This window comes from Anomaloglossus baeobatrachus, chromosome 5 (assembly GCF_048569485.1).
Source record: "Anomaloglossus baeobatrachus isolate aAnoBae1 chromosome 5, aAnoBae1.hap1, whole genome shotgun sequence".
In the NCBI taxonomy this organism is placed as follows: domain Eukaryota; kingdom Metazoa; phylum Chordata; class Amphibia; order Anura; family Aromobatidae; genus Anomaloglossus; species Anomaloglossus baeobatrachus.
The window spans coordinates 509761238-509778932 of record NC_134357.1 but is presented as its reverse complement, the minus strand read 5'-3'; the positions used below and the strand labels follow the sequence as shown (position 1 = coordinate 509778932).

At 44.6% G+C, this 17695-nt stretch overlaps 1 protein-coding gene across 1 annotated transcript in view; it reads left to right on the top strand.

Moving 5' to 3' along the window:
* Window positions 1–17695, top strand: part of LOC142312857 (uncharacterized) — a 531686-nt gene that overhangs the window by 7382 nt on the left and 506609 nt on the right. Inside the window, 4 exon segments of the mRNA XM_075351842.1 lie at window positions 2671–2815; window positions 2945–3124; window positions 3206–3329; window positions 3413–3510. Of these exon segments, the coding sequence (XP_075207957.1) occupies window positions 2738–2815; window positions 2945–3124; window positions 3206–3329; window positions 3413–3510 (480 nt within the window). The 5' untranslated portion in view covers window positions 2671–2737.

Here is a 17695-nt window from a genome sequence, read left to right as displayed (position 1 = left end):
AGTCCTGCTGGAAAATGAAATTTTTATCTTCAAAAAGCTTGTCGGCAGAGGGAAGCATGGAGTGGTCTAAAATCTCCTGGTAGACTGCTGCGCTGACTTTGGTCTTGGTAAAACACAGTGGACCTACACCAGCAGATGACATGGCCCCCAAACCATAACTGATTGTGGAAACTTCACACTAGACCTCAAGCAGCTTGGATTGTGTATCTCTCCACTCTTTCTCCAGACTCTGGGACCTTAATTTTCAAATGAAATACAAAATCTACTTTCTTCTGAAAACAACACCTTGGACCACTGAGCAACAGTTCAGTTCTTTTTCTCTTTAGCCCAGATAAGACACTTGTGCCGTTTTATATTGGCCATGAGTGGCTTGACACAAGGAATGCGACAGTTATAGCCCATGTCCTGGATACGTCTGTGTGTGGTGGCTCTTGAAGCACTGACTCCTTGTGAATTTCCCACAAATTTTTGAATGGCTTTTTCTTACGAATCCTATCAAGGCTGCAGTTATTTTAGTTGCTTATGCACTTTTTTTCTACCACACTCTTTCCTTCCACTCAACTTTCCATTAATATGCTTAGGTGCAGCACTCTGAACAGCCAGCTTCGTTAGCAATGACCTTTTGTGGCTTACCCTCCTTATGGGGCGTGTGGATATTGACTTGACAGATGTCCAGAAGGCAGTCAATCTTCCCCATGATTGCGTAGCCTACTGAACCAGACAAGGGACCATTTTAAACGTTTAAGAAGCCTTTGCAGCTGTTATGTGGTAATTATTCTAATTTTCTGAGATAATGACTTTTGGGTTTTCATTGGCAGTAAGCCATAATCATCAACATTACCAGAAACAAACACTTGAAATAGATCACGCTGTGTGTAATGACTCTATATAATATGTGTTACCCTTTTGTATTGAATTGCTGAAATAAATTAACTTTTTGAGGATATTCTAATTTATTGAGATGCACTTATACATCAGGGTTTCCATCTACAGTACATCTCAAAAATACATGATTGAGGTGAAACCCCCAATGGATCCATTCACTATAATGAGACAACAGAGTTACTGTGGACTCTGTTTGGCCTCTGTCCAGCGGTGTCCGTCTTTTCAAAGGTGCACAAATCTATTGATAACCTCACTTTTGTGCATGCCTAAAAAGACACTTAAAAAGATGGACACTGCCAGACCACAGGCCAGATGTGAGATCAAATTGACTCTTTCTGCCTCATTACAGTGAACTTTACTTTGGGAATTTTGTCTGAATCACGTAAACCCTGGTGTAAGCGCTCATCACAGAGCGCAGGATAAATATAAGCCACACCATACTGCGATATTTGGAAGGCAGAATGAAGAAATCAACAGCAGTGGCAGTTTTGTCTTTATTTATTTTTTTTATGCCCTTCACCGTGCGATATATGATCAGACGCCTTTATTCTTTAGTCGTCTGGTCAGTACAATTACAGTGATGCCAGATTTCTATAATTTTCGTAGGTTTGGCCACTATCACACTAAAAACGCTTTTTACAAAATAAAGGTATTGTGTATCACTGAAGTTTGAAGGCTATAGTTTTTTCTTTTATTATTTATCTGCCGACAGTCATGTGAGAGTTTGTTGGGTTTTTTTTTTTGTTTTTTTTTGTGGGATGAGTTGGAGTTTTTATTGGTACCGTTTTGGACCACAGAATATTTTTTGATCGCGTTTGATTTTCCTTTTTTGTGAAGCAGAATCATGAAGAAACAGCAATTCAGGAATTGTTTTTTTTTTTGTTTGTTTTTTTTACGACTTTCACCATGTCATAAGTGATGACAGCTTTATTCTTTGTGTCAGTGCAATTACAGCAATACCACATTTCTATAGTTTTTGTTTTTTAAACTGTTCACTGAAGGGGTTAACTAGTGTGACTGTTTTATAGATCAGGTTGTTACATACGCGTAATAACCATTATGTGTATTTTTTTCTTTTTGCACAAATATAACTGTTTAATAATATTTTCTTTTTTTTTGTTCATTATTTTCTGTTTTAACTATTACTTTTTACTTTTCATACATATATATTTTTTTTACTTTACTTAGTCCCTTTATGCGACTTTATCTTTCACTGCTCTGATCGTAGCTGCACTTCATTTCAATGATCGATCATTGCAGTACAGTGCTGTCAGAGCTGCAGGCATGATCCCTGAATCTTCCCGTAGTCTGGTGACCCGGAGGTCGTCATAACGAACTTTGGTCACCATGGCACCGATCAGGCCCTCGCGATTACATCGAGGAGCCACCGATCGGAGGGGAGAAGGAGAGTGATTCCAATCCCCGAAGTACTGTGATCAATATAGATTGTGGCGTTTAGGAAGTTAAACATCAAGGGACGATGCCGGGCACAGCTCCTGTGCTCCCACGATCGCCAGGATTTACCTATACGTCCTAAGTTGGGAACTAACTCCCTTCTAGGACGTATAGTTACGTCCAAGGTCGTGAAGGTTTAATTATCCTCCAGTATCTGTTACTAACCTACCCGGTACGCCCATCCTGATCTCTGTGGCTTTTCTTGCACTTTATAACTGTGTCTTGTTTTGCCAAAGACTGGATATAGTGTTCATGTGAAGCCGGTAACGCTTCGGACATTTCTTACATGGGATCTTTCTGATGTTACATCGTCATCTTCTCCCCATTCAGGTTCCTACAATATCGGATCCTCTCAGATCTTCTATATAAGAGAAGTCCCCTGATTAACCCATCAAGGATGGATAAGGACAGGGGCAATATGGCGGAAAGGATATTACACTTCACCCTAGAGATCCTCTTCCGGCTTACTGGAGAGGTGAGAGATTCTGATTACGTCACATTACATAATTCTTATCTATGGGAATAACAGATGGACAGAACTGGAGAGGTGAGGACTCTGGAAATGTCTGTAGTGAGATTTATTAATGTGTCTCTCCATAACCAGGATTACACAGTAGTGAAGAAGACCTCTAGTGATCGCTGTCAGGCCCCTGTGTCTAAGGGATGGGGAAGACCCCTGAGCCCAATCATGGGGCCTCCACCTCACCCCCTGATACATGAGGACATCAATGAGCAGAAGATCCTAGACCTCACGTACAAGATAATTGAGCTGCTGACTGGAGAGGTGACATTGCTGGGAATGCTGGGACATTATACAGTAATGGTATGAAGTAATCGGGGATGACAGTATCATTATATGTGTCAGGTTCCTATAAGGTGTCAGGATGTCACCGTCTATTTCTCCATCGAGGAGTGGGAGTATTTAGAAGGTCACAAAGATCTGTACAAGGACTTCATAATGGAGGATCCCCAGCCCCTCACATCACCAGGTAATAGACATGACTAAATACACACGGCCTATAATTATCTGTATGTAAAGAATGAATTCAGTCCCTGTATGTGTTTCCTCCAGTTCTATCCAGTGAGAGGACAACACCAGAGCGATATCCCCGTCCTCTTCTTCCACAGGACTGTAAACAAGAAGATCCCGATGTTCCTCAGGATGATCAGGTAGATGGAGAGAAGGTGTCATGAAAACTTCCCTATGATGTGTAGGCGGCTGTGAACGTCTTGTATTCAGTCTTGTTGTATCCCCCAGTATTATACACTGAACGGACAATTTATTAGAGACACTTTCACACTCACATCTCAAACCTATTAGACACATGACTGTATAGTGCAGCATATTATGTAGTGATCAGTTTTCACAGTGTAATGGTTGAAGAATCTAAATGACTTTGAATAAGGTCACTGGTGCTAGATTAGCCAGGACTAGTGATTAGCGTACTGGCAGATAACTGGGACCGTTGATCTGGTTTCTAAAATCCGGTTCTGGGCCGGATTTTGGTTCTCATATAAGTCTATGAGGACCAGATTCCGGTGATTAAAAATGGTGGTTGAAGGGATATGGGGATGGGACAAAGCGGATTGAACTCACCGAGGCTCTGGCATGGCTGTACGCTGCTCCCAGGCCACCCATTAATTTCTGGTGCCACGCATTACGTTAATTGAATATGCACTTCTTTCCCCGCCCACCAGCGTCTGTGATTGGTTGCAGTCAGACGCGCCCCCACCTTGAGTGTCAGCATAATAATAATAATAATAATAAAGTTTTATTTCTATAGCGCCAACATATTCCGCAGCGCTTTACAATTCAGATGGGACATGTACAGACAATTTGAGACAGTACAAAACAAAATTAAGATACCAGGAGGAGTGATGGCCCTGCTCGTAGTCTATGTCTATGTCTAAAGTCTATGAGGAAAGAGGGGAGGCACAAAAGGTGAATGGGGGGGGAGAAAAACTTGTTATATATGGTCCAACCATCGATTTAATAGGGTATTCAAAACCCGCTGCATGAACCGGTCATGTCAGCTCACTGCTTCCAATCAGGCGCTGTGTGTGTCTATCTTCTCTAAAAATAAATAAATAAAACATTTGGGGTAGGGTTCCCCCATAGTATGATTCCCAGCACAGATAAAGTATACGGCTACAAGCTGCAGCCCCCAGCCGTGCACTTATCTTGGCTATTTATGAAAATAGGAGGAACGGCATGCTGGTTTTTTTTTATTATTTACATAAATAAGTTTTGAGAAACGATGTGCGGTTCCCCCTCAGTTTTGATACCCAGCCAAGATAAAGCCCAATAGCTGGGGGCTGGTATTCTCCAGCTGGAAAGGTGCAGTCTAAAAACAGCAGCCTGCAACCGTCTGGGTTGTCGCATCTATGAGATGCGACAAGCGAGTTGCTCTACTGGCTCTTCCCAGTTGCCCTGGTATGGTGGCAATCGGGGTAATATAAGAGCTTAATGGAAGCCCACTGCTGCTACTAATCTCTACATTAGTAATGGCAGGCATCTATGAGACCCTCCTCACTAATCTGTAAGTGAAAGTAAATAAAAACAAACACCAAACAAATCCTTTGTTTCGAATAAAAGACAAAAAAAACCCTCTTTCACCACTTTGTTAACCCCAAAACATTCCTGCAGGTCCGACGTAATCCACACGAGGTCCCACAATGATTCTGCTCTGTTACATATGAAGCTCACAGTGCGCGATCATGGAACATGATTGACTGCTGTGAGCTCCAGGCAGAGAATGAATGAGCCGTGCAATCAGCGGTGATGTCACTCAGGTTAGTCGTGGTCACAGCTGGAGTCCTCCACCTGTGATCACAGGTAACCTGACCTCACAATACCCCTGGTGACCTCATTAAACTCAGTGAACTTACCCGCATCTCCTGGACGAAAACCACGGTAATTTTGTCAAGAGAAGCAGATTTGGCGCTGAAATTTTTACACCGGATTCCTCCACCCATTCTATTCACGCATCCAGCAGTTTTGATGCGTTTCTTTTCCCATTATGTGTAGTTCATGTTCGTGAACATTGTGTAAACATTTCATCACCAAATTTAAATCTATTGGCCCCGAAGTGCAAAAAAAACGCTTTATCTGCCAGCAGGTGCAAATTTAATGCTAAAATCTGGTGCAGACATTTCAGCACCAAATTTGCACCTCTTGGCAGAAAACTGAACCGAAATGGCGCATAGTAGTCATCAAGCCCAAAATTAGTGATGGGTAGGGGGCTTTATGAGACCCACCATCACTAATCCTATAAGTAAATAGAAATAAACACAAACAGAGAAAAATCCTCTTGACCTTTTTATTAACTTCAAAAAGACCCTTGAAGTTCCGCAGTAATCCACACAGACATCCCACGAAGGTCCTGGCTCTGCAACATCTGAGTTTGGAGAGACCGAAAACATGTCTGATCTCTCCAGGCCCCGGTAAACACTGATAAGGGTGACCAGGCTGGCAGCAGTGATGTCACTTAGTTCACTGGAGGTTATACCCGGGTTCCAACAGTCTGACCTCTCGTGACCTGAAGCATTATGGCTTAAAGTGCGGGGCTGCACCCTGCCATCCCTTTAGCATTAACAGCGCCGGCTGGGGGTCAGGGAGGGCTGGGCTGCTCTGCACCTCCCTGCCCCTGGCCAGCACTGTCACTGTTAGCCCCGCCAGCCCTTTAACACCGATATTGTCGGCTGCGGGGGGGGAGTGGGGCTGCCGTACACTTTCCGGATGGCAGTGTGAGTGTTAAAGGTCTGGCGGGGCTTCGCTCCGCATTTTAAGCCAGGGTTTCGTACTCGGGTCACCAGAGGTCATTCCGTGGGAACCCAGGTATGACCTCCGGCGAACTGAGTGATATCAGTGCTGCCAGCCGGGTCCCCCTTGAAAGTGTTTCCTGGAGCCTGGACAGATTGGACATGTTTTCCGTCTCTCCAGGCTCAGATGTAGCAGAGCCAGGACCATCGTGGAATGTCATGTGGATTACAGCGGAACTTTGTGTCTTTTTGGGGTTAATAAAGATGGGAAAGAGGGTGCTATATTTTATTTCAAATAAAGGATTTTTCTTGGTGTTTGTGTTTATTTACTTTCATTTGCAGATTAGTAATAAGGGGATCTCATAGACCCTCCCCACTGCTAATCTGGGGCTTAGTGGCAGCTGTGGGCTGTGATTAACCCCTTATTACCCCGACTGCCACCGCAGCAGGGCAATGGGAAGAGCCGGTAAAGTGCTGGGATTGTTGCATCCAATAGATGCAACAATTCCGGGAGGCTGCAAGCTGCTATTTTTAGGCAGGGGGTGAACCAATAACCATGGGTCTCCCCAACCTGAGAAGACCAGCCCCAGTTGTGGTGCTTTATCATGGCTGGGTATTAAAATTGGGGGGAACTGCAAGTCGTTTTTTAAAATTATTTATATAAATAATGATAAATATATAAAGAAAAAAAAGCTGAATGCGGTTCCACTTATTGTGAAGCACAGCCAAGATAAGCGCACAGCTAGGGGCTGCAGCCTGTAGCTGTATACTTTCTGTGCTGGGTATCATAATATGGAGGGGCCCTATGCCAAATATTTTGTTTATTTTTATACTATGATACTGACCCGCAGACAGTTGCACTGCTTTCCCCACCCACCGGCTGTCCTGGCACCTGTGATTGTTTGCAGTCAAATGCTGTCACACAGGCTGGGGGCACATCTGACTGCAAACAATCATACAAGCCAGGATGGCCATTTGCCGGGGAAAGCAGTGTATATGAATGTACGCTAATTAGCCGCTCAGGACCAGTGTACAGCCCTGATGGAGCCTCGGTAAGTATGAAGCGCTCGATTCATTTTTATTTTCTTTCTTTTTCCTTTATTTTTTTTTTTTTTAATTTCCCCAGTTCCGGATCAATACCCGGAATCCCGGTTCTGGCACCCGGGTGCCTTTGAAACTGCACGGATCCAGACTTTTACAGTCTGGGTCCGCCCATCGCTAGCCAGGACCAGTACTTTATCATTTTAGTATCTGCAGCTGAAAATACTTACAGCAACAAAAGCAGTTGGGAACTGCCCAGGCCAAGAAACTAATGCACTAAGAGGATGCAGCGAAACCCCCAATAGGTGAAGGCATCACAGGTGAAGAAGAGAAGAGCAGCAAATCATACACACGCCTCCAAAATATGGAGGGGGCGATTGCTGGATGATAAAATGCATACTAGTGGCTTGCATAGGGCACCGTTCACACATGCAGTTGCCAGCAGCCTATTACCACGCCCATACTATTCGACCAGGCTAGCTGCCAGCACTTATTTGCACCATACAGGGCAGTTACTATTTACCTGCATGTGTGAACGGTGCCCTATGCAAGCTACTAGTGTGCATTTTATCATCCAGCAATCGCCCCCTCCATATTTTGGAGGCGTGTGTGTGATTTGCTCCTCTTGCACCTGTCATGCCTTCACCTATTAGGGGTTTGGCTGCATCCTGTTAGTGCATTAGTTTCTTGGCCTGGACAGTTCACAACTGTTTTTGTTGCTGTAAGTATTTTCTAATCTATGGAGGATATTTATTTCTCTTTTTGTCGTTTATATATCTGCAGCTGAATACAATGATGGTGATCATCTAATGTATTCGAATGCAGTCATCATTCCTTAATACAAATGGGCTATAGCAGCAGATGAACAGTTCCAGTGTGATTGCTGTCTAACGGAAATAAAAAGAAATAAAACTTCATTGGGAAAAGGAGCGCACAATATATCACAGAGCAGTGGGAAACATTGTTTGGAGGAATCCAGGTTGCTGCTTTTTCCTGATGATGGGAGGATCAGAATTTGGCACAAACAGCATGAAAGCATGAATATGTGTCCTTCATTTTAGGAGTCAAACTTTGGACTGGTGGTGGTGTAATGGTTCTGGGAGTGTTTTCTGGGCTAATCTGGGGTCCACAGATCACACTGTTTACACTATTGCAGAAGGACAACGATCCTCATGTAGTCATGGATTGTTTCCAGTTTAAGGGTCACATGGGCCAGGTTGTGTTATGATCCTAGACACGAGTGAATCAGGTTCCAGATGACACAGGACCCCCAGATGTAACGTATCAACAAGAAAGGATTCAGGCCCTGATGTGAAAATAAACTGAATTTTACTGATTGATGTACCATATATAAAAAATAGCTTGTACGTGAAATGTCAATCAACTCTTCTGTTTCCAACAAAACCACATATTTAACAGTTTTGTAAAGTGGCAGATAACTTAATCAGTAACCAACAGTTGCAGTCATTAGAATTTTTTGTCCTGCTATCTTTCCTGACTCCTTTTCCATGCTGTCCTCTCTGTGTACCATACGTGCCTTGTCTTGGCAATCTAGACTTTATTAACCTCCAAGTCCGTGTTGCACATAGTCTTATAAAGGAGAGCCATAAGATGAAATACTTAATTTACCTCTGGACATAGAGCACTGTGAGAAGTGTGTTCAATGAAATGAATTCTCTATACATAAGCCAGTCAGTCTTCAGAGGAACCCAAAATGGCCCCCGATGACAGCACAGACCCTACCATCAGCATAGATCCACCAGATGACGTCCCTCCCATCACAATCACCATTGATTCATCCACTGAAGTCAGACCCGCCCATCGACAGCAACACAGATCTCCCCATTGGCTAGCCCATGAACTGTCCCACTAAATGGGCATATCTGAACTTGTGTACGCCCCTAGCCTATATCAAGAGGACACATGCTCTGTACTCGCTCTGTTCGGTGCCATCTTTACTGTGGTCAAGAAGAAATTTCACATCCGACTGTGTCTGGTGTGAATTCTTTATGCATGCATTTGGTCCACACCAATTAGGCCAGGCAGTAGGCAACAAGTGAACCTCTAGTTAAGAGTTCACCCTAACAGTCTTTGTCCTTGTCATCTCAAGGTCTCCAATAACTGTTGGTTACCTTTCTGGACTTCCAGCTCACAACCACTAGAGTAGCTTTTCTTTCTTCCTTACCGGATCTCTGACCTGGTCCCAGGTCTTACCAGCTGTATTACAATGTCTCAGCCGCGTATAGGTTTTAGGGTCAGCTTAGAAGCACAATGTTCTCATCCTTTCCTTCCTTGCCTACTCGGCCTTCACAGACCTCAGATCTTAGGGCGGCTTTGCACGTTGCGACATTGCACATGCGATGTCGATGGGTCAAATCGAAAGTGACGCACATCCGGCGTCGCAGTCGATATCGCAACGTGTAAAACCTTTTTGATATGATGAACGAGCGCAAAAGCGTCGTTATCGTATCATCGCTGCAGCCTCCGACATTTCCATAATGCCGATGGTGCGACAGGTACGATGTTGTTCCTCGCTCCTGCGGCAGCACAGATCGCTGTGTGTGAAGCCGCAGGAGCGAGGAACATCTCCTACCTGACGCCGGCTGCAATGAGAAGGACGGAGGTGGGCGTGATGTTTACATCCTGCTCATCTCCGCCCCTCCGCTTCAATTGGCCGCCTGCCGTGTGACGTCGCTGTGATATCTAGTGAAAGCTACCGTAGCGATTATTATCGCTACGGCAGCTTCACATGCACATACCTGCCGTGTGACGTCCCTCTGGCCGGCGACCCGCCTCCTTCCTTAGGGGGGCGGGTCGCCGGCCAGAGGGACGTCGCACGGCAGGTATGTGCGTGTGAAGCTGCTGTAGCGATAATAATCGCTACGGTAGCTTTCACTAGATATCGCACGTGCGACGGGGGCGGGACTATCGCTGCAGCATCGGTAACACATTGTTACTGATGTCGCAACGTGCAAAGCCCGCCTTAGTCCTAGAGAGCATCTCTGTGACGAGGCAGAATGGGATGCTCCGTGCCTGTCACCACCTTTCATCTAATTTTCTCATTCTCTCTCTTTCTCTCTCTTTCTCTCTTTCTCATTCTCTTTTTCTCTCTCTTTCTCGCTTTCTCTCTTTCTTTCTCTCTCTCTTTCTCGCTTTCTCTCTCTCTTTCTCTCTCTCTCTCACCTTTGGCCTGAAAAACGATGTACGACGGATCCATTTTTTACAGGGATTTGTCTCTTCAGTTTTTGCACATTCTGCTACGGATCCGTCGAAAAAACGCATTGGGACTGATGGCAAAAAACTCATGTGTGAAAGGGGCCCAAGAAGATTTTATGTCCCCATGGGCCTGTAATCCTGCAGAATTATTTCATCACCTGGAATCTTTGACTTGATAAATTGCTGAACTCCTAAATGCCAAAGTAAATCGAACGCTACAAGATGAGGGGCTGTAATAATGTGGCCATTCAGTGTATGGTTTATACTTGGTGGAGATGATAAAGCTGATCATAGGCATTAGATGTTGTCTGGATCTTCTCACGATTTTCTGGTTATGGAGACTGCTGGTTACAATTAGGAGGCGATAGGTTGGATTATACAGGAGACCTGCAGCTCTGTGATATCTACAGCTATCAGCTTTGGTCGTCATCTTCATTTCTGATCTTTTCTGTTCTTCTGAATCATTTCACACTTCTCCATCTATCTGTAACTTTTACAATATTTGTTTCAGGATGAAGTTCTGACCCATATTATTACTACAGAGACATATGTGAGGGGTGACGAGCCGTGTAAAGAGGAGATTCTTACATATGACTACCCAGGTGAGTAGTGATCACTAAATTCAGAGAAGTCAGATTTTACTCCAAAAGTAGATGTCTCACGGGCACAACAGGCTCCAGGCTTTAATGTCTCCACAGGACTGAAACCACATCAGGAAAACAAGTCAGGTAGGTGGAAGCACAAGTCGTGGTGCTCAACATTTATACAGATATATTCTATAGCCCAAAAAATAGAAAATGGCCGCACTCGGTACCTTTATTGGAACAAATACATGAGCTATGCCGGCACACCCTATCCCAGTCGGCCAACACTGTTTAGTGTGAACACAAGATTTTTCTATGCCATATGGGAAATGTTCACATCCCCCAGTGTTAAATAGCAAAAAGGAACACGTTTTACACCTAATTATAATAAAAATGAAGCACTTCCACATTGCTATCTAGATTTAATGACATGACTATCTCTCAAACAGTACACATATAAAAGAACATATACACCACATTATTTGAAACCATTATTCAAAGTTTTATAAAAACACAGTGTCACGAACAGCTGGGGGAGTCACTCAGATATCCCGCAGCTGTTCACTAATTTGTCACGAACACGACTACTTGTCGGCAGGCCACTTTTGGTACTGCAGAACAATGCTTAAAATGAGGCTGCTGAGCTAATAATACCAAATATTGAATGTCTCACAGCAAGGGTAAATGTATATATCACCGATTCCTGCTAATGGAATATATATATACCTCGGTACCCTTAATGATAGCACTCCAATAATTCTATGCAATAATAATTACGCTGCCACCACCCAGACTTTCTACAGGTAGCCGGGGACCCGTTTCAGATATCATAAACCGAATACAGTATCAAGGTAAAAATATTAAATTCATAAACCAAAAGAAACTATTTTACCTAAAAAATCATTTTTATTCACATATATGCCACAAACAAGGTACACATGTTAAAATTAATAAAAATTGAGAAGGAAAGGTGGGAAACAAAATCCTGCTCCTCACCCTTCCTGTCATACAGGGGTCGACGTCCTAAGGTTTACTGACGCCCCTGTTCCTCGTCGACTGAAGTCCTATAACAGCCCTCCACTAACACTAGGAAAGTACCGTGTGCCCTAATTTAAAGTGGGTAAGGTGAAACACCCAAGGTCAGACCCATATAGACAGTATGTGACAATAATCTAGTCAAGATAGTAATTTACTGTCAATAGATGTCATAGATTATCTATGGGGGGGGTTGTTTACTCAGTCGACTATCAGTCAGGAGTTACAGATCATAAAAACTGCTGTTGCAAATGTCCAGGATGCACCCTACGCGTTTCGCCCTCTTATCAAATCAATAGGGCTCATCAGGGGTATAGAACATAGATCCTTGACAAATAAATCACAGCTTCAACCTAGAACAAAACATAAATATAGTAATCAATACACTGTTACCAACTTAGAGATCAATAGTTATGTCAAAAATACAATATAAGGGAAGAGAAAGGATAGTACTGACCGGTAATAAGTTGAACCAGAACAATCTTATATACTGTTAATAATTTGTCCTCCAAAATTGTAGACCAGGAAAGCGCATCTAGCAATACAAACAATACATGATATATATACACAGATACGGACACGGATATACACAAATATGGGGTATCTATTAACTCCGTCCCTCCTAAACAAAAAAGGGGGCTCACGTATCAAAAAAGACATATGGACATATGTATAAATACCTGTTGAAGCAGTCCCGGTTCATGGGCATATCCCATATTTGAATGAGGTGGTTTTTCTATGAAACGTCCCTATTGAGTGTATGGATTTATGTATTGAGTTGTGTGGTTTACTTACACTTTTGAAGCAGATAGAGGGGATTTGATTTGTATGCCCTGAATTGTTCTCTCACATAATGGGACTGAATTGGGCTATATCCCATTCTATTTAGGCAATAATAGAGATGTTGCCTAGACCGGGATCCGGATCTATCTGAGGGAAGACTGGCTTTCCTGAGGACATTTGTACCATCATTTAGGAGATTGAGCCTTTATTACGGGATGAATTTCCAAAAGTGCTGACATCATTCCCTAACTAGACCAGGTATTGTCTGGGTATTGTTTCTGTATATATATATACGTACATTTGTTACGTCCTGTCAAATAGGCAGGGACAACTGAAGGAGTTGGTTTTTCTATAAAACATCCTTATTGGGTGTATGGATTTATGTATGGATTTGTGTGGTTTACTTACATTGTTGAATGCAGAGAGAGGGGATTTGATTTGTATGTCCTGATTTGATTTCTCATAGACCAGCACATGCTTATATGGGTGTGCTTGAACTTCGGGATAGTCCCCAGATTTGTTGAGGGATATGCCCATGAACCGGGACTGCTTCAACAGGTATTTATACATATGTCCATATGTCTGTTTTGATACGTGAGCCCCCTTTTTTGTTTAGGAGGGACGGAGTTAATAGATACCCCATATTTGTGTATATCCGTGTCCGTATCTGTGTATATATATCATGTATTGTTTGTATTGCTAGATGCGCTTTCCTGGTCTACAATTTTGGAGGACAAATTATTAACAGTATATAAGATTGTTCTGGTTCAACTTATTACCGGTCAGTACTATCCTTTCTCTTCCCTTATATTGTATTTTTGACATAACTATTGATCTCTAAGTTGGTAACAGTGTATTGATTACTATATTTATGTTTTGTTCTAGGTTGAAGCTGTGATTTATTTGTCAAGGATCTATGTTCTATACCCCTGATGAGCCCTATTGATTTGATAAGAGGGCGAAACGCGTAGGGTGCATCCTGGACATTTGCAACAGCAGTTTTTATGATCTGTAACTCCTGACTGATAGTCGACTGAGTAAACAACCCCCCCATAGATAATCTATGACATCTATTGACAGTAAATTACTATCTTGACTAGATTATTGTCACATACTGTCTATATGGGTCTGACCTTGGGTGTTTCACCTTACCCACTTTAAATTAGGGCACACGGTACTTTCCTAGTGTTAGTGGAGGGCTGTTATAGGACTTCAGTCGACGAGGAACAGGGGCGTCAGGTAACCTTAGGACGTCGACCCCTGTATGACAGGAAGGGTGAGGAGCAGGGTTTTGTTTCCCACCTTTCCTTCTCAATTTTTATTAATTTTAACATGTGTACCTTGTTTGTGGCATATATGTGAATAAAAATGATTTTTTAGGTAAAATAGTTTCTTTTGGTTTATGACCCGTTTCAGATAGCAGAAGGCTTTTCGGACGGGTTTGGGTTCGTATATAGAACAGAAGGAAACGAACTATTAAATTTTATATATTTAATCCGAAAATAGGCAGTGTTTAAAAAATATACAAGAATTTACAAAAGGGAACAATACAAATACAATATAGACAGGTACATAAAAATAAAAGGTATAAACGTGAAACTTACTACACTCATGCCATAGATGTGATGTCCGAATTTAGGGAGGGAGGGGCTCCAAGAGAAGAAGATGGTAGAACGATGGCCAGCATTACCACTTACTAATGCCCTCCAGTACTGACTCCCCCCAACAAGGAGCTAATCGCTCCTATGCCCTCAGGTAACCCCCCTCTCTGTGAACTCATTTTACGGTCTCGTGTGGGCTGTGCCAAGAGTGTCACAAAGTTCTTTAATTCTAGCTTTTCACATATCCTCCTGGGCCACACAGGTGAAAGATATTAGCGTCATATTTTATATCTCGATTTTACATTTACATAGATACCAAACACAACGCATCTAGCATGATTTTACTGGCCAATACTAATTTGTCGTAATACCAGCGATCTCCCAGTCAAGCTTAACGGTGCGCTGGGTTCAGCCCTCCACAGGGATTCTGGCAGTATGTTTTTCATTTTTCTAGCATTAATGGGCCACGTAAAAAACTGTATTAGGAGTTTTCCCTCCAACAGAACAAAGGATTGTCAAGGATTGACTTTTCTGTGCATCTTCTGGCTGTAGCTCTACCATCCCCGAGTCGTAAATTCCTAAACTTTCAGGCCGATCATATAATCTTCATGACGATCTGTGGCTGATGGTGGGGAGGGGGGTAAGGACCCTTCAAGAGTTTTACATGACACCTCCCCCTTTTTGAGGTAGCATGGGAGATTGATTTACCGATCGTCTCCTAAGCCTACTTTGTTGGCATCCCCTTGCTGGGACAGCCCATCAGTGTGGCCATGCTCAACACCCTTCTTGTGTTGAATGGTAAAATCATACTGCTGTAGTGCCAAGGTCCACCGCAGTAGCTTACCATTGTCGCCGGCAACCCGGTGTAGCCAGCTGAGAGGGTTGTGGTCTGTTACTATGGTGAAGTTGCGTCCATATAGGTAGGGCTGCAGCTTCCGCAGGGCCCACACTATAGCGAGGCACTCCTTCTCCACAGTGGCGTAGACCACTTCCCGGGATAAGAGCTTGCGGCTGAGAAACACCACCGGATGCTCTTCTCCCTCCCCATATACCTGGCTGAGTACTGCACTCAGGCCAAATGCACTGGCATCTCTCTGAACTATGAACCGTCGGAAGAAGTCCGGGGCTTGTAGGATTGGGGAACTGGGTAGCTTTCAATGCTCTGAAGGAGCGCTCACAGTCATCTGTCCAGGTGACTACTTGCGGTAGCTTCTTTGTGGTGAGGTCCGTCAACGGCTTAGCAAGAGCACTATAGTTAGGAACAAACTTCCTATAGTACCCTGCTGTACCCAAGAAGGACATCACCTGCTTCTTTGACTTGGGGGTAGGCCAGGAGGTGATGGCCTCAACCTTCCCTGGCTCTGGTTTCAGGCTCCCGCCACCCACTCGGTGTCCGAGGTACTGTACCTCCGTCATGCCGATCTGACAGTTCCCTGGCTTTATAGTCAGACCAGCACTTTGGATCCGCCTGAGCACCTGCTCCAGGTGCCCCAGGTGTTCCTCCCAAGTGGGACGAAAGATGGCAATGTCATCTAGGTAAGCGACTGCAAACCCTCCTAGTCTCCTAGTCCCTCGAGCAGCTGGTCCACCAATCGCTGGAAAGTGGCAGGGGCATTTCTTATGCCAAAGGGCATGACGAGGGATTCATACAGCCCGAATGAGGTGATGAAGGCGGATGTTTCTTGTGCTTCCTTGGACATAGGAATCTGCCAGTACCCTCGACTCAGGTCCATGATTGTCAGGTACCGGGCCCCGGCTAAGCAATCCAGTAGCTCATCGATGTGTGGCATTGGGTACGCATCGGGTGCTGTGATTGCATTTAGCCTCCTGTAGTCCACACAAAACTGGGTTGTTCGATCCTTTTTTGGAACCAAAACTACAGGCGAGGCCCATGCACTTTTGGACCTCTGGATCACCCCCAGGGCTAGCATTTCATCGATCTCCCTTTTTATGTCCTTTTGTACCTCTAGGGAGACACGGTATGGGGGTTGACGGACTGGGGAATGACTCCCTGTGTCCACCTGGTGGGTGGCTAGGAATGTCTTCCCTGGGACATTCGTGAAGGTCATCAGGTAGGGCAGGAACACCTCCCCCAGCTGGGACCTTTGGTCCATGAATAGCTGTGGGTTGACTGCCGCCTCCTCGATAGACCCTCCATCCCAGCCCGATGCAAGCGAGTCCACCAAGACTTCGCTTTCGCCTTCCTCGGGAAGGCTACACACAGGAAGGGCGAAGGCTTCCTTGTCATGATGAGCTTTCATTATGTTGACATGGAAGACCTTTTGCCTCTTCCTGGCATGGTCGATGGTAACCACTTAGTTTTCATCATTGAGGCGCTGATGCACAAGATATGGACCCTCCCAGGCGGCCTGAAGCTTGTTCTGGGTCATTGGGACTAGGACCCACACCTTCTGATTCACTTCGTACATCCGCTCTCGAGCGTGTTGGTCGTACCATAGCTTCTGGCTGGCCTGGGCTTGCACCATATTCTCACGCACCAGCCGCGTCATTGACTGCATTTTGTCACGGAGCCGAATGACATACTCCACAACGAACACTTCTGGGGAGTTCAGTTCCTCTTCCCAGGATTCCCTTACCAGACCAAGAGGCCCCTGGACTCGTCTACCATACAGGAGCTCGAAGGGGGAAAACCCCGTTGAGGCCTGTGGTACCTCTCTGTAAGCAAACAGGTGTGAGAGATACCGCTCCCAGTTGCGTCCATGTGACTCAACCAGCATTTTAAGCATCTGCTTAAGGGTACCATTAAATCGTTCACACAAACCATTGGTCTGTGGGTGATAGGCACTTGATACCAGATGCTGCACCTGTATTTTCTTACAGAGAGCCTTCATTAGACGAGACATGAACGTAGTCCACTGGTCGATAAGCATCTCTGTGGGAAATCCTACTCGGGAGAATATGGCCAAGAGGGCATCTGCCAGCTTATCGGCCCTAACTGAGGACAGAGCCACTGCCTCCGGATACCGGGTAGCATAGTCTACCACAGTAAGGATGAAACGTTTTCCAGAGCTGCTGGGGACGGCCAGAGTCCCGACGATGTCCACAGCGATCCTCTGAAAAGGCTCCTCTATCACCGGCAAAGAGATCAGAGGAGCTTTGGGAGCAGGCCCTGACTTTCCGACTTTTTGACATGTGATACAGGAGCGGCAGTAATTGGCAACATCTGTCCCCATTTTGGGCCAATAGAAGTGGTGAGACAGCCGGGCCTTGGTTTTGCTGACCCCCAAGTGTCCGGCGAGTGGGATCTCATGGGCAATCCGCAGCAACTCACTCCTAAAGCGGTGAGGCACCACCAGCTGTCTTTCCTTCAGC